This window comes from Cavia porcellus, unplaced genomic scaffold (genome assembly GCF_034190915.1).
Source record: "Cavia porcellus strain 051 isolate PalLab524CR breed Dunkin Hartley unplaced genomic scaffold, mCavPor4.1 scaffold_10, whole genome shotgun sequence".
NCBI lineage: Eukaryota > Metazoa > Chordata > Mammalia > Rodentia > Caviidae > Cavia > Cavia porcellus.
In genome coordinates, this window is record NW_026947493.1 from 84,550,535 (window position 1) to 84,576,069 (window position 25,535).

The 25,535-nt window shown below is 52.9% G+C and overlaps 1 protein-coding gene across 4 annotated transcripts in view; it reads left to right on the forward strand.

The window, feature by feature from the left end:
* The window catches only part of Atp6v1c1 (ATPase H+ transporting V1 subunit C1), a 33,873-nt gene extending 18,750 nt beyond the window's left edge, over positions 1 to 15,123 (forward strand). For 3 of the 4 annotated variants that reach the window (XM_003480095.5, XM_013143953.3, XM_013143950.2), the window contains 10 exons: positions 1,523 to 1,608; positions 4,123 to 4,217; positions 6,338 to 6,429; positions 7,233 to 7,331; positions 8,901 to 8,969; positions 10,851 to 10,943; positions 11,023 to 11,116; positions 12,470 to 12,567; positions 13,435 to 13,561; positions 14,364 to 15,123. In XM_003480095.5, coding sequence (XP_003480143.1) covers positions 1,523 to 1,608; positions 4,123 to 4,217; positions 6,338 to 6,429; positions 7,233 to 7,331; positions 8,901 to 8,969; positions 10,851 to 10,943; positions 11,023 to 11,116; positions 12,470 to 12,567; positions 13,435 to 13,561; positions 14,364 to 14,459 — 949 coding nt within the window. In that variant the 3' untranslated portion in view covers positions 14,460 to 15,123. The remainder of the gene's footprint in view (positions 1 to 1,522; positions 1,609 to 4,122; positions 4,218 to 6,337; positions 6,430 to 7,232; positions 7,332 to 8,900; positions 8,970 to 10,850; positions 10,944 to 11,022; positions 11,117 to 12,469; positions 12,568 to 13,434; positions 13,562 to 14,363) is intronic. The other variant, XM_013143952.2, reaches the window with a different exon arrangement.
* The last annotated feature ends 10,412 nt before the right edge of the window (positions 15,124 to 25,535 follow it).

Sequence of the window (25,535 nt, forward strand, 5' to 3'; positions counted from 1 at the left end):
AAGAGTAAAAGCTTCATGAGACGCAGGTGCTTTGACATTAGAATGGAGTAGGGAAAAGAACAGTTGCTTTGGGGGATTACAATTCATGCATTCATATAATAGAGCAGGTATGGTGAATTGTGATACTAGAATAACTATTGATGATATACTCAAAGATTGAGCTGATGGGAAGGGTAGTGTTTGGATTCCTTGATCATAGGGTTCGCTTCTCTTCCTCTTCTTGTGGTTTGGTGCTGGTTGTTGAACCCAGGGCCTTGTGCATGCAAGGCCTGCAAGTGTTTTTAAGGAGAGTGCTGAGGAGCCCCGAGTTGCCTTCCCGGTGGCTGCCCTCCCTGGGTGGGCACCCTGGTACCTGCTCTGTACTTAAGCTTTGGGTCCTGACTGCCAGAGAGACGCTGAGAGGAGAACGAGGTGGGAACTAGGAGGCTGGGGATGTGTGGGCCTTGCTCCCCTCCCGAAGGCTGAAGGATGGTCTTGGAGTTGTTGACACCGTCCTTAGCATGGTCGAGCATTTGCAGAGATTGTATGAGAGGCATCTGGGAGGTGTTCAGGGCAAGTGTGGGTGTACTTGGCCGCCTGTGCATCATATTGCCCTGTACCCGTCCTCAGTCTGTCTGAAGGACTGAGAAACTTAGCAGGCTTTGTCTGGCCTTGGAATGACATGTGACAGGTTCATGACTCAGATGTTCGAGCTTTTGAAGCCTGAGCATGATGGGGTGTGGAGTTATAGTTTATACTTTGTCAAAAGCCTAATCATAAGAACAGGTTATTTTGAGGTGATCTAGAAATCTTTTTTTTTTTTTTTTAAGTTTTTGAAACTCACTCTGTAGCCCAGCCTGGCCTGGATCTCATGATCCTCCTGCCTCTGCCTCCCAAGTGCTGGGGTTACAGATGTGCGCCACCACGCCTGGCATGGGTGTGAGTTTGAGTGTGTCAGGATGAGAGGCAGGGCTGGGTAGAGAAGCCATGGGGAGCCATGCGGTGTCATGAGGCCCCGCCTCAGCTGGCCCCGCCCCTTTGGCCGAGTCCCTTATTTTCGTCGCTCCTTGTGGTCTTCTCTGAGATTGAAAATGAAAGATCTGACTTGGAGAGCTCGTGCGGTTTTTTCTCGGCTTGCTGCTGTAGCGTGGCTCCTCTGGAGCATGCAGTGTGTAGGGCTCTCCAGTGTCATGCGAGCTTCCCTGTGCTGCTGCCCGCCTGCTCTTCCTGCCAAGCACAGTACAGGTCTGGCACGCAGTCAGTGGCACAGCCGTTGCGAGTTTTCCACACGTCACGCCTGCTGCTCTGCTCCCAAGGTCTTTGCCTGCAGCTCCATGTGCACCTCTCGGGCCCCTGTTATCCTGGGCTCTTTACCTTAGCCCTCGTTATCCTCGTGGTGTTAGGCAGAAGGTGAGAGCCATTTCTCCTCAGTTAGAATGGAATCAAGGTCATGTCCTTCTGTGCTGTGTCCACTGGCAGCCTGGAATGTTGGTCTGTTTTCCTGAGAATGGTGGTGATGGTTTCGTCTGTTTTTCCTCTGCAGGGTGGTTAAGAAGGTGGCTCAGTACATGGCTGACGTCTTGGAGGACAGCAGAGATAAAGTGCAGGAGAACCTTCTGGCCAATGGAGGTAAGTGAGGGCCGCGGTCCAGGCTACCACCTCCCCGGTGAGTGACCTGGCCCCAGAGCGAGGCAGGAAGAAAGCAGTCTGTAAATGGGGACGGTGAGGACAGAAGAAAGCCCCTGAAGTACAGTTGCTGTTCTGAGTTAGGTGACATTGCCAGTTGCACCCTGCTCTTGAGTCAGTCTCCAGGGAGATACCCGTAAATGCTGGCGCTTATCACACAGTGCACAGGCTTGTGTTAGCCGAGGCTCTGAAATGTCACGTTCACAGGCCAGTTTCCCAGTGTCCTCTCCGTAGCCAGGGGCTGACGTCTGCACAGTCTGCTCTGTGGTGATGGCTTCCAAAGAAGACTTTGAGCCTGTAGTCGTGGTTTTTACTTAGACTTGTTTTTTAATGCTTTTGCTTCATTGTAAAGTAGATCCTTCTTTAGTGCTGTAGAAAGTAGCCCTTATGTTCTCCCTGTAAGGTATTGCCTGTAAGACCAGTTTATTAAAATCCAGTGTTCTTCTAATCTCACTTTTTCTCCTTGAAAATAATAGATGTTCAATAGATATTTAATCGGTTAAAATATAGTAATTTATTTTGATTCTTGTTACAGTAGGGATCCTGGTGTAACTGCGTACTGTTTCTGTTAGAACAGAAGGTAGATATGTTAACTTACGTCACCTTTACTGATGGAGGTATTTCGGAGACTAGAGCAGTCAGTCTGGCCGATGGAATAGCGCTGAGGATTTGGGTGGGCAGTGGGTCTAAACTGCGTGCTGAAGTAGCTGTGCTTTTGGCTCACTGGGGTCGTGTAGGGAGAACTAAGAGAGGCGTCAGTAGGCGTCGCTGCTGTCATTTGGCTTTGTTGCACTTGACTGTTGGGCTTCTGGTCTTGGTCCTGTTGGGCGTGAAGGCTGAAGTTGTTTTGAGTACGAAGCTTCAGGGACTTCCTAGTCGTGTCCTTTGGTTTTACTTTTTTTCCTCTCCATTTGAAAGTGAAAGGTCCACATTTTGAAGATTGCTAAAGAGTAGAAAGTCACTGCTGCGTGTTCATAGAAGAGTTCATTTTCAGTTTGAGGACATTGTTGGAGAAAAAAAAGTAAACAATGTCAAATCAAATTATCACAGAAATAGTTAGAAGAAGTCTTTGCCTTTCTTCCTATAATAAAGCATATCGTGAGCATATAGGTGTTATAACTTGGGCCCCGGTATAAAATCCAAGGAGGCAAGAGACCGAAAATTTAGTGGCAAAGGCTTTATTTCCAGGCCTGGCGACCAGTCTCCGGGAGCCAATTTGGAGACTGTCCCCCAGAAGCTGAAGGGAGGACTTTAAAAAGGGGCTGGAGGAAAGGGCGGGGGGAGAGAAACAAAGAAACCTGCAGAGCCATCAAACTTGTTGACCCGAGTCTGGAAACTGTATTGCTGTCCACTTAGCTCTGACAATCTCGGGAGTTCCTGGTGTTTTTTTAAATTACTCCCATCTTGCAGACTGACATTATCTCAGAGTGGCACGTCTGCAGCAATATTTGGAGAAGAAAGTGGAGAGTTAATTATCTCAGGACAGCTTGTCTTCGCTAGTGAGTGCGAAGGGGTCACGAGTTATGAGACGCTGGAACTTAAGTTTTACAAAGACCTGATATCTAACTCATTTGATGCATACAGAACAAAAGGAAAGCACCGATTGGGGTTTGGGCCATAGTATTACCCGGTAATTTCTTTAAGCTAAGCAGTTCTTAACATTGGGGCAGGCTCATTTTACGACAGATCATCACCGGGTCGGGGGCGGGGGGAGGTCACCAGAAACCCAGATTCTTTATGGCCTAGATAGATAGGTGAGGGGAGAGGGAGGCAATAAGGCGCCATACAGAACAGAAAACGGCGGTAATGTGTCAAGGTCAGGGTAAAGGGTTAAACTCACATGCAAATCTCTCTGCACACAAGCAGGTTACTTTAAACAAATGTAAATTAATTGCCATTCTAGTTTTCCTTAGCTCTTTAGTGGAGAATAGAGGCGCCTAGCAGTGATTAACAACCCTTGTTAGCTTGTTTTAGCACAGCTTCTGTAGTTTGTAGAGGGCAACAATGGTTAACATATCAATTAGGTGAGATTCTTGCAATTTTTTACAGGGGAGAGTGTTGCTCAACATATCAGTTAGGTCACTTAACATATCAGTTAGGGAAAAAGGATAAAACAAACACATTTAGTAAGCCCCTATACAGGTTTGCTATAATACACATATAACGAAGCTATTTTCTTAGAGTACAACATAGGTATCCCGTGTATTAACTCATCTCGTTAGAAGAAGCTTCGTTATATATAAAGCCACTAGGAGAGGTGACAGGGCACGCATTCTTGTTACTCCATGTTCCTTAATATTGTTCCACATTTACTTAACCAGGACTCTTTAGAAGCAATGGCTTTGCTGTTAGTTTTGGCATTAAAAATTATTGCTGTGCAACCCCCCCCCCAAAAAACAAACAAACAAACAAAAAGTATTGCTTCTGCTCAGTGGTGAATTTATTCCCTTATTTCAGTTGACTTGGTTACTTACATCACGAGGTTCCAGTGGGATATGGCCAAGTATCCGATCAAGCAGTCCCTGAAAAATATTTCTGAAATAATTGCCAAGGTAAGAGAAACATCGAGACAGGTGGGACACACTGATTCAGACCGGCTCTGTTTGTGTATGACTTAGCTGTGAAATGCTTTTTAGGTATTTGTCACAGCAGGAGGTCACCCCTCCTACCCCACCTTTAGACGTTCAAGGAGTTAGCTGTTACTAGAGTTAGGGGGAGTGTGAGGTTTTCATGTGTAGATTTCTGAGTTGGGTCGTATGTATTTACATGGCTAACTTAAGTATTGTATCAGTATTCCAATAAGAAACTTTAAAACTCTATAGTTATTATTTGTACACACATTCAGGCTACCTTAGATCAGGCAAAAATGGGAAATTGAAATGTGGGAAAGATATGAGTTACCTGCATTGGTGATCAGAGTCACCAGGCTGAGAATGAGTACGTACTTACTCAGACAGTATTTGTGGTGTCTGACCTGACTGTTGAGCACTGACCCTGTGCGCTGAGGTCTTGGGGTTTTGGGTGCATTTTCAGGGAGCAGGGGCCCCAAAACCCATCCATGTACACACCAAGCTAATAAGGGCCCTCATTTAGTTTTTTTTTTTTTTTTTTATGAGACAGGGTCTCACTTGGTAGTTTTTTTTAAAACTAAAAAGTCCTTACATGGTCGTATACACCTAGAGTTCCAGCACTCTGGGAGGCTGAGGCAGGAGGACCACAAGTCCAAGCCCAGCCTGGACAATTTAATGACATAAAAAACCCTACCTCAAAATAAGAAGTAAAAAGATGGGCTGGGGATGTGGCTCAGTGGGAAGACCCTGGGTTCAGTCCTTGTACTATAAGAAAAGGAAAAAGTCTTCAAACTTGAGACAGAGCATAAAAATCTCAACAAAGTGTAATGAGACAAACAGACAGGACTCCCTAATACCTGCTGACACCCCGGCGGGGTAGCTGCTGGAGAGGTTTAAGTTATTGGACAGATTTCCTTCATTTCTAGTGACATTAGTTAAATGGAAAGGAGTCGCTAGTTCACAGACATCATCGCAGAGTATTTTTTTTTTTTTTTTTTTGAGACAGGGTCTCACTGTAGTTTAGGCCGGCTTTGAGTTCACTGTGTAGCTCAGGCAGTGCTTCTCCTGCCTCAGCTTCCTGTGTGCTGGGATTACGGATGTGCGTCCCCACACCTGGGCTTGCATCATACTATTTAAAGGCAATGAGTATCCTGAGGTTGCAGAGCGGTGCTCAAGCTTTTGCTGTGACTGATCCTTGTTTGCTTGGATCCTTGAGCAGGACTCAGTCTGCTTTGTGCTGCTGGGATTGTGGATGAGGACACGGTCTCAGGTGTGGCTGTGGCTGTGGCTGTGGCTGTGGGTGTGGGTGCAGGGCCCTTAACGCTGGTGCCATGGGAGCGCCGAGTCCAAGCCAGGCCTTCACACATCACTTAAAGTTCGTGCTTTCTCCCTACGTAGTTGTTTCAGTTCTCTTGGAAAATAAAGCAGCTTTTTAACACTTATAAATTCATTTACAATTGTAATTTCTTTGAGAAAGTGTTCTGTGTAATAGGAATGAAATTTATGATAGTGAAAACTCCGTAATTTAGTTCTGTTTGGAAATTAAACTTCGATCTTTGTGGATTTAGGTAGGCATCTTCAAACCCAGCGGCCTACAGCCTGCTGAGGTGATTAAAAAGTAAAGTGGCAGTCATGTTGTGGGGCCAGCTGCTGCCATGGGGAGGCCGAGATGTCCAGAGCGGCTGTAGACGGCATGCTTGGCACCCTGAGCCCCACAGCCCCTGAAGGAAGTTCTGCAACATAGTAATAACAGTGGTAATGCACGCGGGCTAAAGCATTACTAGAAATGTTCATGTGGAAGTGATCCGTTAATAAACTTTTAGACAATAGGACATTCTATGTCAGCAACTAGTGGGGTTCGTTTGTTTTTGTCTTTTTGAGACAGGGTCTCATCGTGCAGTTCAGGCTGGTCTTGAACTTGCAGTGATCCTCCTGCCTCTGCCTCCCAGGGGCTGGGATTACAGGCGTGTGCCACCACTCCCTGCCTAGTGGTCCCAGCTAGTGGTATTGTTTGTAGATGTTAATGTTCAGCAGCTTTAATTATTTAATGGAGGCTGACTTTGGAAAATCGTGCATGTTTTTATCCATTTTGTGTTTCAAAGGGAGTAACACAGATTGATAACGACCTGAAATCCCGCGCATCTGCATACAACAACCTGAAGGGGAATCTTCAGAACCTGGAGCGAAAGAATGCGTGAGCACTGGGGTGTTGTGGGTGCTGAGCGGCGTGGGGCGCACCCTGAGCGAGAGGCGTTGGCTGAGTGCCGATGCAACTTGTGCCGCTTGTGGAATTGCAGGGCACTGCTTTAGTGTGCTGGAGAAAGGCCATTCTGTACGTTTACAGGGTTCAGATGAAAGCAGGCCAGGCTGATTTATTATTTCATAGATAGCAGCAGTGAACTGAGTCATGATCTATCCCTTGATACATTCGGTGTGTTTCTGCCATGAATTGTCCAGGCTGAGGGGCGAGGGTCCCTGCAGAGCATCGATGTGGGTGTAGACTGGGCAGGCTCAGGCTCTGCCCCTGCTGTGTCTGTCTCGGGGGTGTGTCATGCACAACCTCAGCACGTCGCCCTTGAGGTTTGCACACGTGACCAGGAGTGGCCCAGAACTTTGCTGCTGTCCTCTGGGGAGGCTGCACCCTGGCGGGGAAGAAAAAGCTGATTAGTGGGCTCAGTGACCCATGCCAGGAGCCGTGGGAAACCAAGGGCGATGCTTAGATGGCGTAACTCCATAATTACAAGGACATCCACTTGAGTCTCGGTCTGATCAGTGGCCTGTCTCAGGATGGTCAGCGAGAGTTCGTGATTACAGCAGGCACAGAGGTGGACGCGAGGGGCAGGCCGAGGAGGGGTGCTGCTTCGGCTGGGGGGCAGCAGAAGCGTGACCTGCACAGAGCCCCTTGAGACATGTTTTCCGTGTGTGTGGCGATGCCTGGTCCTCTCTGTGCCTGGGTGACTGCCACATAATTCTAGTGCTCTGCTCCTTACTCCACAGAGGAAGTCTGCTGACTCGCAGTCTGGCGGAAATCGTGAAGAAGGACGACTTTGTCCTCGACTCTGAGTATCTCGTCACCTTGCTGGTGGTGGTTCCCAAGTACGTATATTCCCTGGTAAAAGTCAAGGCGAATGTCAGCGTCTGGTGCTGTGGTGGATGTTTTCCAGAAAACATCCATGTGCCGGAGGAACATGGCCCGTCAGCACCGTGTCCTTGTGTGTTGTGTACACAGCAGGACTCGGCTCGTAACTGCTGGTGGAGGCTCAGTTACAACTTGAGATAGGCGGAGTTGGTTCATTGACAAAAAGTGCCAAATTGGTGTTTGGGGTTTTTTTTTTTTTCTTTTTTTTGAAGACAGGGTTTCACTGTGTAGCCCAGCTGGCCTCGAACTCATGGCAATCCTCTTGCCTCAGCCCCCCAAGTGCTGGGATTATAGGCATGCACCATCATGCCCAGCCCAAAATTAGTGGGATTTTTAAAAAACAAATTTTAGGTTTTTCAGAATTGGAAAGTCTTTTGATTTTTTGGAAAATTTCTATGACTAATTGATGTGATTTAAAGCCCTATAGAGACAAAGAATGGATTTGATCAGGGTGAGCAGATTATTTTCTGTCAAGGGCCTGAGAAAAAGCATTTGTGAGCTGGACTGTCCGTGTTTTGGGCTTTGCTGCCATACAGTCTCTGTCTCTGCTGCGTCTCCTGGTGTCCGTGCAGCTCCGGCTGGAGAAACCACGAAGCAAATAGAGGCAAAGGCAGGGGCCACGTGCGAGCAGAGCCAGGCCTCCCCACGCGGGCTTGCTGCGGTGCTGCGGTGCTGTGTGCTGTGTGCTGCCCTGGTTGCAGGCCTTCCAGAGCTTCCCACCAGGCCCTCCCTCTAGGATCCACTTCATGGCACTGTGGCTCCGGGCACAGCCCGGAGGACAAGCAGGGAGGGACACAGCTCCAGGGGTCCCGGCCATGGTGCATGCAGGCGCCTAGGTCTCCCTTTCCCAAGGAGAGGGGTGTGAAGCTGCAGGTCTGACCCCGCAGGTTGGTGCTGTGGTCACCTCATTTTTCAGTTGTTTCGGGACATTGGTTTTTATTGCACGTTTCTGCATGCCTGTATACTTCACCATATAGGAAGATCGCCTTTAGTGACGCTGGTCTCAGGCAGCCTCTCCTTAGAACTTAGGTTTAAAATTGAAGCCTTCCTCAGTCCTCTGCATGTCCTGGCCGTACCAGGGCTGCCTGTGCACCTTGCACACTGCACTGCACCACTCTGGTCGGCCTGTGAGCCTGGTGCTGTTTATTTGGTACCTTACACACAGCTGTGGGCCCATGCCGTGCGGAAAAGGCTGTTGTGCCAGGGCCTCTGCCTTGTGACCGCCTCTCCATGCTTGCTGTGAATAGGGTTTTCCTCAGCCCTTCACATTGGCCATGACCAGCAGTGACTGATTTTAATTTGCCCTCAGCCTCACACTCACCTGCCAGAGAGCTGGGAAACCTGTACGGTCACCGTGGCTTCGTTCCCTCCCTGCACGTGCCGGGTGTCAGGCTGGTCACGTGGCATGTCTGAAGTAGTGATGCTTTAGTTTACTGTGGCCCCAGTCCTGTTCGCCCCCTGGCTTTTCCAGGGTGCGGCAGGAAGCAGCCTGATCCCCGGTGCTCCCTACTCTGCCTTTCCTGCAGGTTGAACCACAATGACTGGATCAAGCAGTACGAGACGCTGGTTGACATGGTGGTGCCCAGGTCGAGCAAGTAAGTGGTGACCTTCGCAAAGCCACCTGCGCCCCAGACGTCTCTGCTTTGTGGTAAATGTGTAATTCCAGAGGCATCATTTTACCTCATCACTGAGTTGCATTAACTTGGGGTGTCATGATCTGAGACCAGGAAGGGACATGGCCCAGGCCAGGGACCCATGAGTTTATAGACAGGAAGCTGAGTTGTACAAGGGGAGCTGTTGGCCCAGCATGTCATGCATTGCTTGTGGCAGGGCCAGGGCCAGATCCTGGGTCTCTGGTGGGCTGCCCACCACATGACTGAGTCCTCAGGGTGTCTAGCAAAAGAGTGTCCCAAGGGACCACCAAGGTGAGTGCTGTGCTGACCCCCATTGATATGGCCTGGTAAAAAGAAGCCCTCACCACTCCCAGGCGTGACCCACAGTGCGGAGTGCAGTCCCGGGGAGCATTCTTGGTCGCATAGGTGAGGGCCCTGGCGGGTAAGTGGGTTCCACAGCATCTGGTGTCTTAAGTCAAGGTGGCAGGGCTGGGACCAGAGCTCCTCCAGGACACCTTCCCCTGTGCTCTGCCACCACTACATGACTTTTTCTTGGAGAAAGTGCTGTACCCCGTGTGTCTGCGCCCAGAGGGTCCTTGGGAGACCACCCTGAGAAGATCAGGAGGTGGCTGCATGCTGAGGATGCATGGCTGTGCCTCCTGAGCTTGAGAATACTTTTCCTGGGGACAGAGAAGGCAAGCGAGGGGGCTTTTATGGACTTTTTTTGTTTTTGTTTTTGAGACAGGGTCTGGCTATGTAGATTAAAGGCTGGCCTTGAACTCATGGCAATTCCCCACCTCAGCCTCCCAAGTGTTGGGATGATGTGCCTCTGTGCATGCCTGGCATCCCAGCACTCAGAAGTGAGACCCTGAGTCACAAAGAAAAGGGGGAGGGCTCCAGGGATGTAGCTCAGCTGCACAGCGCCTGATGGTAAGCGTGAGGTCCTGACATCAATTCCTGGTACCAACATGAACAAATGAAAAATTCCCCCCAAACCAAAGTATCTTTAAATCCTACAAGCACTCCTGCAGATTTATGAAACTGACTTCATTTCAGGAATCCTCATTGTAAATGAAAACAAAATGGTAACCACAGAGGCCCAGGGCACTTGGCCTCAGTAGGTGTAGTTTGTGGCGCTGGTACACTGCCGCGTCCTACGTGGCTGTGTCCTCCCAGCCGTTGTGGGATTGGTTGGCCATACCTCAGTAAAGCTGTTTCTGAAAAGTCACAAACCTCAGAGGTGCCTGGAATGTGGAAAAGCAGAGCAGGAAGCCTGTCAGCAGGGCTCTGTCCCCTGAGCCGGTGGAAGCCTGGGAAGCAAAATCGAACATTTCAGGAGCCGAGCAGCCCGTCCTCCAGGAGCGGCTGTTCCCTGGCCACGCTCACCTTTCTGCAGGGCGCAGTCCATGGCACCCACGTCTGGAAAGGGCTTCTGGGTGAGGTCGTGGAGCCTAGACTCCAACATGACCCCATCACACGGCGGCGCCCGGGGCCCTGGCCAGCTGTGAGTTGCAAAGTCAGAGGCGGGAGAGGGGGTGCACGGGCTCCATGAAGCAGGGCATGTGCCTGAGAAGTCTGCACCCCACGTTCCCATGCTCACTCAGTTCAAGTCTTATGATTCTCTGTGCTGGTTCATGGGGTGATACAGGGTACGGAGGCATCAGCACCAAAGCCTCAGCCTGGAGAGTAAACGGCGAGTGGCCTTTGAACTGGAGCAGAGGGCTGTGTGGCAAGCATGCTGGGGGCTTGGCCACGGCTGTCCTTCCTCCCTGCTGTCCCTGGCTTTCTCCTCCCGCGTCCGCCCTCGGATGGGGAAGCAGTGCCAGGGCCCATGTTGGAAACAGGCTTTTCCTTGTCCCCTAGCGTGCTCTCGGAGGACCAGGACAGCTACCTCTGCAATGTCACCCTGTTCAGGAAGGCCGTCGACGACTTCCGGCACAAAGCCAGGGAGCACAAGTGAGTCTCCTTCCCCTCCGTTCCCGCACCGCAGGAGCTCTGTCAGTGGTGTGGACAGCTTGTTCTCTCCCAAACCCAGATTCATCGTGCGCGACTTCCAGTACAACGAGGTGGAGATGAAGGCAGACAAGGAGGAGATGACCCGGCTTTCTACCGACAAGAAGAAGCAGTTTGTAGGTGTCTGGCCCCGCCCCTGCGCTGAGCCCACGATAGAGAAACTGCTTCTCTGACTGAGAACACAAGTCCGGTTTTGCTTTGGGATATTTGGTTCCTTTTCTGTTGAGTCCTCCAAGTGCATTTCTTCTAAACAAGCTTAGTGCTGTACGTGGTTCTCAGGATACTTAGCCAGGGAGGGAGTGCTCCTCCTGCAGGAGTCTGGCGACTGTCCTTGGAGAGAAGGACTCTCCACAGTAAGAAAGTTCATTTTCTCTGGGGCTTAGTCTTCTGGTGAAGGGATTCGCCTTTGCCCTGGTGAGAGCGGGCGCATCCCGGGGATGGGGACCCTGCTGTCTTCCAGGCGGGGTGTAGAGAGGCAGGGGCCCATATGATGGGGCACAAGGGGAGCAGAAAGGTGGCTTCTGCTGAAAGCATCCAGGTATCTTGCAGGCCAAGTCCGTGTCACCAGTGGGAGAAACTGTCCCTGAGCGGGGGCTGTCCTGGGTGACCACCTTGCTAGGGAGGATAGGGAACCTGTTCACAGAAGGGAGATTTTGGCCAGATATTTCCCTTAGTTTTATTATCCTTTTTGCTTGAATTAATTGGTCGGTACATCACAGTGAGCCCCGTAATGCTCTCCAGATGTTAGCTGATAGTGCATTTCTTTGGAATGTGAGAGATTTCTTAGGAAAAGGTATTTAATCATATTGAATGTTTTAAAGCAGGCATGGTGCCATATTCTGGTAGGCTGAGGCAGGAGGATCACAAGTTTGAGTCTAACCTGGGCAACTTGGCGACTCAGTGAAAGGAAGGAACTGAGGGTGCAGCTCAGTGCGGAGGCCCTGGGTTCAGTGCCCCACTCCCCTGGCAGATAGCCAGCCCGAAGGCCAAGTGCTGGAATCATTGCAAATTTAGGCCAGGAAGAGGCTTAGAGACCCAGACGAGAAAAGTAAGAGTCGGGGCGATCAGGCACTGATCTTCATGGCTGTTTTGTCTTTGTTCCCAAGAAGTTATTTTTCAGTTGAATTTTGTGTAGGTGTATTAAGTGTTTTATAGTAAATTTAGACCTTTGTATTTTGGTTTTCAAACCCCAGACACCTGTTTAAACCATTCTGCACCAGTTTAAACTACTTTGGTAAAAGTGAGTGTCTTTTCTGTGTTAGTGAGTTGGTGCAGCTCTTTCTAGCGTCCGTGACTGACCGACTGTTCTCTAGGCCGGGCTGTGAGATGAGGGTCCGATACCCAGGGTGATGGTATCGGCGCCGCGACTGCCCACGTCCCTGTGTGTGGGTTCTCCTGGCTATCAGCAGCCGTGGGCTGGACAGCTTGCCCTCCCTGCGACCTGATGTGTGTCTTGTTTCTTCTTAAAGGGACCACTCGTGCGGTGGCTGAAAGTGAATTTCAGTGAAGCGTTCATTGCGTGGATTCATGTGAAAGCTTTGAGAGTCTTCGTGGAGTCTGTTCTCAGGTGAGGCTGTTGGAGACTCCTCGGCAGCCTTCCCGCAGTCCAGGGAGGGGAGGATGTTGGCTCGGAGAGAGCATCGGGCAGGGAGGGAGAGCTGTGGGGTGCCCCTGCCATGTCCTGGGCTCAGGGGACAGATGGGGTCGGTGTTGCCATAGCCGCTGGCTCTGGTGAGCGAGGTCTGTTGAGGGAGGTGGTGACTGGGGTGGGACCTTCAGAGCAGCTAGGAGGTGCCCGGGCGCCGTGCGGAGACGGGGGGCGGGAGGTACGTGGGCAGCAGCAGTGTCTCAGGGGGCCCGTCGGGGGGCTTGGCTGGAAGCTGTAATTAGAAGGTGTCCACTCTTAACAGTAGACGAGTGGTGAATACCAAACCTGGGGTGGTCTCTCGGGTCCAGCATTACCTCTGTGCCCAGTGTACCATGCTGCATGGGGAGTGCGTTGCAGTGGCCGTGGCCTCCTGGGTGCCAGGTGCTCCTCTGCCCGTGCAAGTCCTATGGGGTCACTGGGTGTGCATCGCCTTCCGAAGGTAACTGTGGTTTGGGTTCGCTTGGGAGAAAGGCGTGTCACACTAAGATCTCACCATACGGCGAGATCTGGCTCTCAGAAGCAATACGCTGGTAGCCAGGCGCACCGTGCTCACGTGTCTCCACGCTTCAGAGCCGGTGTGGCCCCATGTGTGTTATGGAGGCGTCCGCTGGCCTTCCGGGAGGCCTTGCTTCCTGAGCGTGTTCACCAGTAGGGACTCAAGTCAGCAGAGAGAAGTGCAGTGTGGTGTGGACCAGCGGGGCCCCCAGCACCGGGCACCACAGAGGGGCAGCCTGTGACCCTGGGGACAGTGTGCTGCTCTGTGACGACGCCTGTCTGTCCGCCCAGGTATGGTCTGCCCGTGAACTTCCAGGCGATGCTGCTGCAGCCCAACAAGAAAACCATGAAGAAGCTGCGGGAGGTGCTGCATGAGCTCTACAAGCACCTGGACAGCAGTGCGGCCGCCATCATTGACGTGAGTGTCGTGGGGGTGCGGGGGCCGCCAGTGGATGGACCAGAAGGAGCGTTCGCATGCATCCTGCCGCCTGGCCCAGTTTTGGTCCTGGTCTGTCAGGAGCGCAGCAGGAAGCTCTTAAGCATCCCTGGCTGGGTGTCCACTGTGTGGCTGCAGGTGAGGGGACTGGAGACTGGTGAGGGATGACCATCGTCTGCCAATGCTTCAAAGGCAACATTTTTCTAAAGAGGTTTCTTTTAAATCAGCTATAAACAGGATCTATTTTTAAAATTGCTGTTATTTAAACTTGTGGGCTTTTATGTATTTCATTTTCCACATCTTGCTGATTTTTTTCCCTTTCTGACACTAGAATCTCACATGTGCGTTGATTAGAATCTTTAAAAACTGGTTTTTCTTGGGGCTGGAGATTTAGCTCAGCGGCATAAGCACCTGCCTTGCGAGCAGGCAGTCGTGAGTTCGATCGCCGGTACCGATAAAAAGGAAAAAGACAAAAAAAAAAAAATTGTTTTTTCTTGATGGAGGAAAAGGAAGGCAAGGCACAGTATCAGATGACACGTGTGGAGGGTGCACTGGCTCCTGTGGTGTCTCGAGAGGCTGGGGTGCCAGGAGCCAGTCATCTAAGCAGCAAGGTGCGCAGGACCTGGGCTCAGGTGTGCCCACATGGCCTCACGGCCCGGCCGAGTGAGGCTTGGGCACCGGGTGCCCCAGGGGCATTGGCCCTTTGCTCCGTGCGGGCAGGGGCCTGGTGCCGCGCTTGCACCCCTGCAGCCGTGCCCACAGCTGAGTCTCTGTTGTTCCGCAGGCCCCGGTGGACATTCCCGGCCTGAACCTGAGCCAGCAGGAGTACTACCCCTACGTGTACTATAAGATCGACTGCAACCTACTGGAGTTCAAGTAACGCGCGCTGCCGCCACAGCTGCTCGTGTGCTGGTGTGTGTGCTAGGCTGTCTCGTGTGCCTCCTGTCTCTGCTTGCTCCTCCCTCCCTGGACGAGGTCTCCGTAGTGTTCTGTGTCTCTACATTTTCTTTTTAAGGGAAAATATATATATATATAGTTTCTTTTTATTGATCAGGTCTGTAAATGTGCACTAAAAAAAATCAGAGTTTATTTATGAACAGAAGAGTTTATTTAAGAGCAGGTCTTGTCCTTGGGTCCCATGGCGTGAGCTCATGCCTGGAGTGGTGTCCCTGGGGTGCCTGGTGCACTCCCCTCCGTGCGCCCCCATCTGCTGGGGACCTGACTCCAGTCGCCCTTGAACTGTGAGGTACAGAGACAGCTGTTCTCTGGACAGCGCACGGCCCTGTGACACCACATTCTTCGTGTGACTCGGAGGTGACGGCTCCGCGGGCGAACAGAGTGAGCGTGGCCCAGCCGGCACCCGATGAGATGCCTGCCTCCGGCCCACATGTGATGTGATTGTGCCAAATCCGGGTCGCAGCACAGATTGGAAGATTATTTTTGAGCCTCTGATGGTGTTTACACTGGGTCGCAGGCTTTGGTCCTCTCCGGGGTGAAGCCCGAGGGCCAGCTCTGAATAAAATCCAGCAAAGCCGTGCCGTGCAGTCATGTGTTTTGTCTGAGTGTCTGTTCTACTCGATCATCAGCTAAGAGCCGTAATTATCACAGCCCTCGTTGCCGCATTGCTGTCACCTGCGATGTGGTCTGGATACAGGGCCCTGCGGCCTCTGCTGGCTCTGGTGGAGGTGGGGAGCGGCCCTCCCCGGTCTCAGAACTCCTCCCTCCCTTGCAGACAGACGGTCTCCGGAGTGCTTGTCAGTTGGATCTTGTTATTTTGTGAGTAATTTGTGCCTTCAGACACACGCAGAGGCCTGTGACGCACACAGTACCCGCACCGCACGCCCTCCTGGCTCCCGTGGGGGAGCGCTGTGCCCTGGTCCTCTCTGCGGCTCGCTGGAAATGGCATCAGGCCTCACATGTGCTGCCCTGTGCTGCTCTGCACGCAGTCCCCGTGTGGGCCTGCCCGGCCACCTGCCTGGCTGCTTCTGTCAACGGATTTGCCCTTGCATGTTCTCCCGTGAGAGAGCAGCATGGAGAGCTCATAGGGTCGCTAGTGTCTGCCACTGTGGCTGCTACTAGGACCCCAGACTCCCAGACCTGTTTACAGGCTGCACGGGTTTCCATTTCCTGTGGACAGGAGGAAGCCAAAGGTTTCTGTCTGTGAGATGAGGCTGTGTCCGGCTCACAGTTGGCAGGCCCTGCCCAGACCAAGGCAGCAGCCTTCCCATGCAAGTGGCAGGGCCACTTTCTTTTTTTTTTTTTTTTTTCTGGTACTGGGGATCGAACTCAGGGCCTAGCATTTGCAAAGCAAGCGCTTAAGCCGCTGAGCTGTGTCTGCAGCTGGCTGCCGGGCCCCAAGCTGCCCTGCGTCAATCTGAGCTGTGAACCAAGGCCACCTGAGGTCTTCTCAATGGGGAACTTCAGTGCCCACGCCGCTGTGCTGCCTGTTGGGTCGGGGTAAGTTGGGAACTTCTGTGACAGTGTCCAGCTTCCATCTGCATCTTGGAGGCCTCTGTCCCAGGATGGCAGTGTCCAGCTCTCTTGCCCTTCGGAGAGCTTCCTGGTTCTAGGGTGGAACTCAGATAATGTGGAGAAGCTAACTTCCAGCCGCCATTCTCCTGCTCCCCCTGGCTTGTCAGGTCAAGAAGTTAAGTGGTTTCTTTGTGAAAAGCCACAAACTGAGTGAGAGTTAGAATCTGACCAAGGTTGCTGACTGCTTGGGTCTTCCTGTCAGGCACTGTGGGAGCCAGACACTGCTTGACCTTGGTCCAGAGCCAAGGAGCATGTCAGGGCCTCCGTGATAGGTGAGGCATGTCCAGGGGTTGCCCACGGAGCCTAGCGACCCAGTGACAGCTCTGCCCTCCCTCTGGGTTCTGGGGCAGGTTCAGAATGCTGAAATAAAATGTGTGAAACACCAGGATGTGAGGGCTTCGTCCTCTGCCTTTTCATGTTGAGCAGTTGGTGAGCACCAGGTTAAAGACTACAGGGCACGGGCTAGCGCAGGCACCATGGTCCTGGGGAGGCTGGCAGTAAGCGGAGGAGCTTGCTTGAGGGTCAGCAGGGGTCATTCAGTGACAGTTGAGCACAGTCCACCTTTCTAAGCAGGGCCTCTTGTTCTGCAGTGGCTGGACCTTGTGACTGTTTTTACATCCGAACCCCAGGACCTTCTGAAGGGGAAGGGGCGGGTCACTGGGACCAGCAGGACCTGGGGGAAGCGAGGGGGTCTACACAGCCCAGGGCAGGTGGTGGCCAGAGTGGGCCTGGCCGGGTTGCAGTGGCTGGGTTCTCGGGCTTCTTGGGGATTTAACAGAAATGCTCATTGCTCCACCCACGCAGGGGGCTCAGTGCTTGAGGGAATGAGCAGACCACCCCCCACGGCCTCGCTGGGGACCCACACTGGACGGTGATATTGGTCCAGGATTGTCTTCTAGTCTTGTCAGGGTGACGGCTCAGTTAACCCGCGAGAGCCCTTGGTGATGGTGGTCACATCTCTCCTAACAGAGCAGTTGGCAGGGGGAGCCCAGGAGCGGGCTGGCGGGGACGCGGAGGCCAGCAAGGTGGCTGCACTGAGGTGAGGGACTGAAGGAGGGGACTGCACCGTGGCCTCCGAGCGCGCTGCTTGTGTAACCGGGCAGGGAGCACCCAGACTTCCAGATGGGGGAGCAGCTTGCGGTGCAGGCATCAGGTTTCCGGGGTGTGCAGATGCTCCCCGCGCTGCTCTGTGACACACACGTCATTGTGTCTCAAAGCAGCACGCCGTGTTACCGCTTTACCTAGCGATCGGCTCGGAGCCCTTCTAACCCTAAGCCACTGACCGAGCGGGTTTTACGTTTCTTGGGGCTTCTGCGGGGAGTCTTGGGGCTGCACATCTCACGTCTGACCACAAGGGTGCGCCTTGGCGACACAAAAGCCGGCGACCCGAAACGCATCGCGGGTGGGCGCAGGGGCGCCCCTGCGCGGTTCTGCTTTGGGCAGTGCTGCTGCAGACACGCAGTAGAACACACCGATGGCTGTTTGTTTAGTGACTTGGCCCAGGCTTACCTGAGACTGGAACGCGGCCAGTATGACCGAGGAACAGGATTTTACGTTTGTTTTGGGCTTTGGTTTTTGAGATGGGTTTCAGGCTCCTGCCTCAGCCTCCTGAGGGCCGGGAGTTTTCCATCTTCGGGCGGCTGGCTGGGGCGCAGGAAAGTGTGGACAGCAGCCCGGACCGGGAGCCCTCTGGGACCCTGTGTTCCCAGCGTGGAGAGATTCACACTGTGTCCCTCCCAAGGATGGCGCGGAGCGCGCGAGCGCGCGTGCTCTCTCCATGTCGGTGTCACTGTCACACTGCAGGACAGTTCCCAGCGGCTCTGTGTGGTGCTGCAGGGCAGGGGTAGTTCAGGTTGTCCCTCCGAGCCCCAAGACTCTTCTGGAATGACAGTAGGGGCCCCCAGTCACTCACGGGAGGACTGGAAAACATGTAGAGCTGTTTTGATGGCGTGGCTGTGTAAGATGCCAATTGGACCTGACTGGGGCCCAGCCGCCTGCGGAAGCGCCGCTCTCAGGGGAGCCCATGGGGCCAGCGCAGCAGGCCGTGGAGGAAGGAGCAGAGAGGAGGAGGAGTCCGCGGGCTCTGGGACTTCGGGGGACCCCGGAAGTTTGCACCGGATGCTGCAGGGCTTTGGTTTTTAGTTTGGTTTGGTTTGGTTTGTGAGCTGGGGTTTCTGCTCTCTGAGGCGCGACGCCAGAGCTCTGTAACCACAGGTGTTCATTAAAATCTCCTGCCTGGCGTACTACCCTGTGAAGGGTGCAGCCTCTCTGTTCAGGGCAGGCGGCCTCATTGCTCTCTGCTGCCTGCACACAGGGACAGTACCTCCCATGCCACGTGGTCTTTACTCAAGCTTGGTGGTCTCTGCTGGTCCCCCACCCCTATAGGTGACAGATTGGACATACACTTTTGTTTTTTGAGACAGTGTCTTGGTGTGTGATCCAGGCTGGTCTTGAACTTGACTCTAGCCCAGGCTGGCCTCAAACTCACAGCAGCCTGCCTCAGCCTCCTGAGTGCTGAGATTGCCGGTGCCACCACCAGGCATTGCCTGATTATGTAGAATTTTTTTAAATGCTGAGGGCAGGGAGTGTCATTTAGTGGCAGAGCACAGGATCCCTGGTCACAATCTCTGGCAACCTCCAACCCCTAGGGTTTAAAAAGTGGGACCAGACCGAGTGTGGGGGCGCAAGCCTTTAATCCCAGCACTTGGGAAGCTGAGACAGGAGGATCACTGGGAGTTCAAGGCCAGCCTGAACTGCACAGTGAGACCCTGACTCAAAAAAACAAAAACAGAAAACCCAAAAACCAAAATGGGGCCAGAGACATTGCTTGCGCCTCCTAAACACAGAGTGGGACAATTAGTAGACACTGACATTGCTGTCACATGCATTTACAGGGGACTTGGGGGCGCAGGTGTTGTGCCAAACACTGTGGGTTGTTTTTCTTTTCTTTTTTGTCTTTTTCAGTCAGGGTCTCACTATGTAGTTCAGGCTGGCCTTGAACTCTCTATGTAGCCCAGGCTGGCTTCAGGTTCATGGTGATCCTTCTGCCTCAACCTCCCAAGTGCTGGGATGACAGCCATGCATCACACCAGCTCCAGGCGCTACTCAGTGCTGACGGTGACACCAGGGAGACAGAAACAGCTGGTGCTTAGTTCCACAGGGCTTCTTGGGACCCTGGCCCTGCTGCTTGCCCTAGGGGAAGCCAGCCGGACTTTATGGGACTCTCGGCTTGGATCTCGAGGGTGGAAAGGAAGATTCCTCATGACCCAAGCTGGAGAGCTGCAGTAGGCTCTGAAGTCTGTCACTGAACACAGGGTGGTGGTCATCTCAGGTGGATGGGACAGGAGGGGACAGTGTGGAGTGCAAGCCCCACGTCTTGGGAAGCCTTCCCTGTGCACTGCTGTGGGGCAGGTTGCAGCACCCTGTGCGCCTGGCTGGGCGAGCCCCTTGTAGAGAAAGTGGCGCACTCGAAGGACCCCAGAGCCCGGGCTGTGGCCCCACAGGCCACAGAAGGTGGGGAGGTACTGGCAGCTGCTGGAGGAGCAGTGTCCCATCTGTCCTTCTGCAGGCAACAGCTGTGCTGGATTTAGGGACCCACAACCGTGAGACAGCCCTGTGGGAGTGACTTCTGGTAAAGGCATCGCCCCAAACCTCTGTGTCACAGGTGACTCAGCTGCTCCCGTGGGTTCTGCAAACAGAGAAACAGGTGGCGGGGAGGTCACCTTGCCCCCCACCCTGCTCTGCACAGGTCCTGGGAGTCAGTGTCATCAGACCCGGCAGAGGCCACCGTGGCCCCTGAGTGTGTGAGCCACTGGTGTCCTCTCTCTGGCAGCTCCATGAGGGCTGCAGTATCAGCCTGTGTGTCCTGCCAGACTTTCTAAAGGGTGGAGGTGACCCTGTCAGAAACCAGAGCCCTGGGGGTGCCCCTGAGGGGAGTGAAGAGATACATCCAGAGCCAGGGTCACACTAGGCAGCTGGGTGTGGTGGCATACACTCATGATCCAAGTACTTGGGAGGCTGAGGCAGGAGGATCCCTTTCAATTCAAGGCCAGCCTGGGCTACAGGGCAAGACCCTGTCTCAATAAAGGCTGAGCTCAGCACAAGCACAAGAGCCAGAGCCTATGTCCCTCTTGCCTTGGCTCAGCCCCAAACCTGAGATGTCACCTGAGAGCTGGGCCCACAGCCACTTAGTATTTTGCAGTCAGTGTGACTCAGGATGAGGGCCTGGGTTCAGTCCTCTGTGGGGTGAAACTACAGAATTGGCATGGACTGTGATAGAAGTTTCAGATGTGGCCAAATTCTTCCTGTTGCAAATAAAACAGAACCTTTTCCTGTGCTTTACTTTGCGTGTTTGCCTGGGAGCGCTGAAATGCTTGTTTCTGTCTCCACGTGTGTAAGTCCTTTTGGAAACAGGGTAGGCGTTTTGTTAGCTTAGAGACCCGTGGTGTCTTCCTGGAGCCTGGGGCCAGTATCTCAGCCAGAGGGACATGGTGGGCGGGAAGGGGGCCACAGCACCTGACCCTTTGCTGTGCAGTGCAGGGTCACAGCTCCCTTTTGCTGAGACGGATGCAGACAGCCCTAGTTCCTGCGCGTCCTGAAGACACTGAGAACAGTGGGTACCCCTGAAGACAGAGCTGGCGCCCCGCCTGTCTGGTGATCCCTTCTCTGAGCGCCGGGAACGTGCGCCCAGCGCTGTGCTTCCTTCTCTGTTGCCTCTAGGTGCAAGAGTTTTCTTTTTGTGTAGTTCTGTTTTACGGGGCTGGAGACAGAGCCCAGGGCCTCTGTACTGGGCCGCAACCCCAGCCCTTTTGGTTTGGTTTGGTTGAGGATGGCACAGATTGCCAGGCTGTTTGAACTTGCCATCCTCCTGCCTCAGCCCGAGTAGCTGGCTTACGGAAGGGCACCCCACGCCCGGCTCGGGAGCTGGTGGTGCATGTGTTTCCCTGCTGGACCCGCCCCACCAGCCCTGCCCCGGGTCTAACAAGCACAGGATGTGTTCCTTAGAAGTGGCTCGCCAAGCCAAAGCATTGCAGGTTCTTCTTACTTTGAACAAAGAATTGCATGTGACATGCCAAAAAAAACAGTGCCAAACGTTTTTCTGAAAGTATGCGCTGCCAGGCGGGGTCGTGCCTGCCTGTGATCCCAGCACACGGGAGGCCGAGGCAGGAGCATCAGCAGGAGTTTGAGGCCAGTGCAGTGAGACCCCGACCCGGAAAACAAACCAAAAAAAAAAAAAAAAAGAAAGTGCGAGGTACATCAGCATGGGAGAAACCAGCTCTGCTGAGAAGACTTGGGCTGAACAAGCAGAAAAGCTGAGTAAAATTAAAAATCCGTCCACACTACGTCAGAGAAAAACCTTGGCGCGAGCGCAGCTTGCGAGCGACTGCGCTCTTTCACGCCGCCACCTAGCGCGAGAGTGCGCGAGAAGTCCGACATCCGGGTCCTCGCCTTGCCCCGGCTCTCCTGATTGATTGACAGGTCCCGCTGCGGCCCCGGCGCTGCGCCCGCCCCCTCCGGTCCCTGCGCTCCTCACGGAGGTCTCCAGGGACCCGGGGCCGGGAGGGACGGGGAGAGACGGGTGGCTGGAGTCGCCCTTGCACTCCTGGCGGCTCCGGGGTTCAGCTCGCCCCACTGAAAGGTTATTTATTATCATTATTATTATTTGTCTTTTTGAGGCAGGGTCTTGCTGTGCAGTGCAGGCCTGCCCTGAACCCCCTGCAGCTGAGGTTGTTGCTGATCTAGTGGCAGCCCGCCTGCCTCAGCCTCCCGAGTGCTGGGCGGACAGGCGTGCATAACCAGGCCTGGCTTCCCACCTTGGCAAGGGAGGCAGCCGCGTCGCCCCGCTCTGTAGAAGAGGGAGCCACGAGCTAGCGCCTTGTCAAGGGGCCCCCAAGGCTCAGCCCACTGTTCCTGTGTCCCTGGGGGTCAGGGGTCCCCACAGGAGGGGATACTGAGCCCCACTGGGTTCTGGGGTCATTGGTCTCTGGGCCGGGATGGTGCGGAGGGAGGACAACTGTCCAGTGGGTGTGACCTCAGGAAAGGGCGGAGCCAGCTCTGGGCGACAGCACGGGCGGGAGACTGGGCGGGGCCAAGCTGTGCCTGGAGAGGGGCTCCTGACCTAGCGCCTGGGGACCCAGTCCTCTTCAGGACCCCACCCTGACCACATCCTCCAAGGGAGAGCAGCGAGGAACAGAGCTGACGGCTCTGTGGGGATGGGCTGTCCAGGGGATAGGTACCAGGTCCACTGTTGGAAGGGAGCTTGGTGAGGGAACCCTGCAGGCTGCACCCTCGCAGGCCTTCCAGGCTGTGAGGAGCAGCTCTGACCTCTCCTTTCGGGTTCCAGCTGGTGACTCAAATCCCTTCTTCCCTTGGGGACTCACGGCAGGGCATGACAGTGCCTGGCCTGTGGCCTCTCAGGGCAAACAGCTCCCCGCAAGTCCTGGGTTGGGGGTTGGGTGCCCCTGCATTGTCCTTTTGTTCCTTGGCTGCAGCAGAGGGACAGGAAGTAGCCACGGCCCTCCAAAGCCTCAGTTGGAAGCCACATCACCGAGCTGGGGACAGCAGGGGACAGGCAGAGAGAAGGCCTGAGAGAAGCACGTCTCCTGCTGTTCCCATCCGCAGTGCCCTAGCCCATGCTGGAGGGACGCAGGGACCTGCCTAAGAGCCTGCTTGCTGTGGGCACATGGCAGGGTGACAGGCAGGGAGCCACAGTGACCCTCACAGGCTCAGGACAGGACATCCATGTGGACCACACAGAAGACTGCTGGGCAGATTGACCTTGTAAAGGACTTTTCCCTGAGTGTCTACCGCAAGGCCAGGGGACAGCAGAGGAGCTGGGGTAGAGCCAGCTGTGGGCGGTTTGACAGGGGCGGCCTGGCTGGGGACCTGCAGTTGGTCCCCTCACAGGGGACCAGCTGGGAAAGGACCCATCTCAGCATGTCACCCCAGGCACTGACCACACTGCATTGAGCCTTCTGTCCACCCTGCCTGTGGGCGGCTAGAGGGGACATGATCGGCTGGTCAGTGGGAAGTCCTCTGCCATCCTCATCCTGAATGGCACTTCTGAGCCTGGGTCAGGCTGAGTTCTGTTTGACACACTGTGCGATGCATGGGGCTATCCATGGCCCAGGAGGGCAAATCCTCGTGAGCAGCCAGGGGGGCCGCCCAGGTTGGGAAACCCTGATAGCAGCTCCGGAAAGTGTGAGCCATTGCTTGACCAAGTTGTTTTCCCTGAAAGCTTGGGAGGTTTTTCTCCTGCTCACTCTCCTTAGGCACACCATATACACTGAAGATCACTTTCTTCTGTGGTCTCATCATCTTCTTGATCAGATGACTTACACACTCAGTCTCACTGAGTATCTTAGGATGACGCAAGCAGATGTTCTTCTATGTCCTGGGTCCCCACTGACCTTCAAGGGCTGAGGCCAAAATATTTGCTATCTTTTTAGCCCATCCATCTAATTTTTGGTTTCTAAACCTCAGCTGCTGAATATCCAGAAGGAAAGACTGATAACAATACAGTGTATCAGAGGCAGTAAGCTTAACATTACTGTCTTATCTAAACATGAAGCACCCTTGAACATTAAATGAAACCTATTTTCTACTGTCCATTTGAATAGCTAGTGTTAACAGTTACATATTTTACACAGTAAATCAGGAATCAAAACCATACATATTATTGCATCATGACAATAATGACATTCTTGTAATAATCCAAATTCCCGTTTTGACATAAAATATCCCTTTAAGTCAGTCACCCTCATCTAAAACACAAGAAGCTTCCACCCAACTTAATGACCTCAGTGGAATGTGAATCTCACGAGTTTCTGGTACCAGCAGGGGTCTGAACATGACTCAAAACTCTGTCACCCTAAATGATCCCTGTGTTACATCCTGGGAGCCCTCTGCCTCTGGAACCATGAATATATCCAATATATCACCAAGTGATGACAATTGACTGTCATGGCCATATGTATCTTCAAACCAAACAACTTATTTCTTTTGGTAATGACCACTGTGAACATATAACAATAACGTATAACTTCAGCTGGCGTGTCTCCCACAAGACCATGAGATCGTTGGGGCCTCCAGTCAATGGACAAGTGCTGGTCAAAAAATGTTACTAGGCAGCTGCTTTCCTGTTCATCCCCTGAAGTCCTGTCCAACAATCCCAACCCCAAGGGATTTTGTGTATTCATCCTGACATATTTTTCTTTTCTAAATCATGAAACTCTCAAGTCCATGGTAAATAACAACATATTGTACGTATATATCCACTCTGTGTCATTTGGACCAGCTGGCAACCAAGGTGAAAGCTTGCTTTGTAAATCTATAACCCAAACAAATTTTTGATCAAATGATCCAAAAATTTAAAAGAAAAAGGAAAAAAATTGTTGAGCTCTAAATAAAAGAAACAGCCGTTCACAGAGCAGACAAATGGACAAACATGGACAGACGATCTGTACAGATTCAAACAAACACAGAAACAGGCACATGGCCCGTCGGGACACTTGAGAATTCTCCAAGTTCCCCAGGGGCTGCTTGTGTACTTATACCATGTCCCTTTGATAAACTAGCTCCCCTCCTACACCTGTGGGAGACACATCCAGCCCTTGGTGCTGGACACCTGCTCACCTCCAGCACCCCAGGCCCCTGGGACATTTCTCAGGTGTTTGTGCCACTTGAATACTCTTGTACGGGCATTTTTGCTTTCTGCTCTACCTGTGTAAACAATCACTAGCTCAGCAACTCCCAGCAACTGCTTACAAACAGACTAGACAGACAACAGACACATGGACAAATTGACAAACATCTTACAAAATCAGAGTGCGCTTAAACACATCCTTAACCAAGTTGAATTACAATAACTTCTTGCAAATTGAGATTCTACAACTATAAACTGACCAGTCAGATTTGTTATAAGCCAATCAGCAGAGATCTCTTATAAAAGGATCTTGGAAAGGACGGTAGAGGTTCTGCAAGCAAAGAAAAAATAACGGGACATATACACTTAGGGTCAGCGAAAGGGCTGCCACCTGGCCAGCGTAAGCAAGCAGCTTTCCTTGAGATAAAGAACAAAGACACATTGCGCGTGCTTGGATTATATACACCAACCAAAGAAATACCGAAAGCATAAACTCCTGCTCTGGTTAGCAGACTAGTAGAAAAGCCCCCACGTGGGTCAGTAAGACTGGTTGTAGCCGTTTGGCATGAGAGGGTGGCAGGAGGCGGCGGCTAAGGCAACATTTCGTGTTGCAAGTCTGCAGGGACGTAACTGAAGGTGTACTCTTCACCTGAAAAGGACCATTCAGCAGGGAGAGGAACAAGTAACTAGAAGAATTCCAAGTACTATTAGGACGGTAAAGACCTGGCGTGGTATGGTTTCCAGTGCGAGCACATGAGGCATTTGAAGCGGCCACATGTG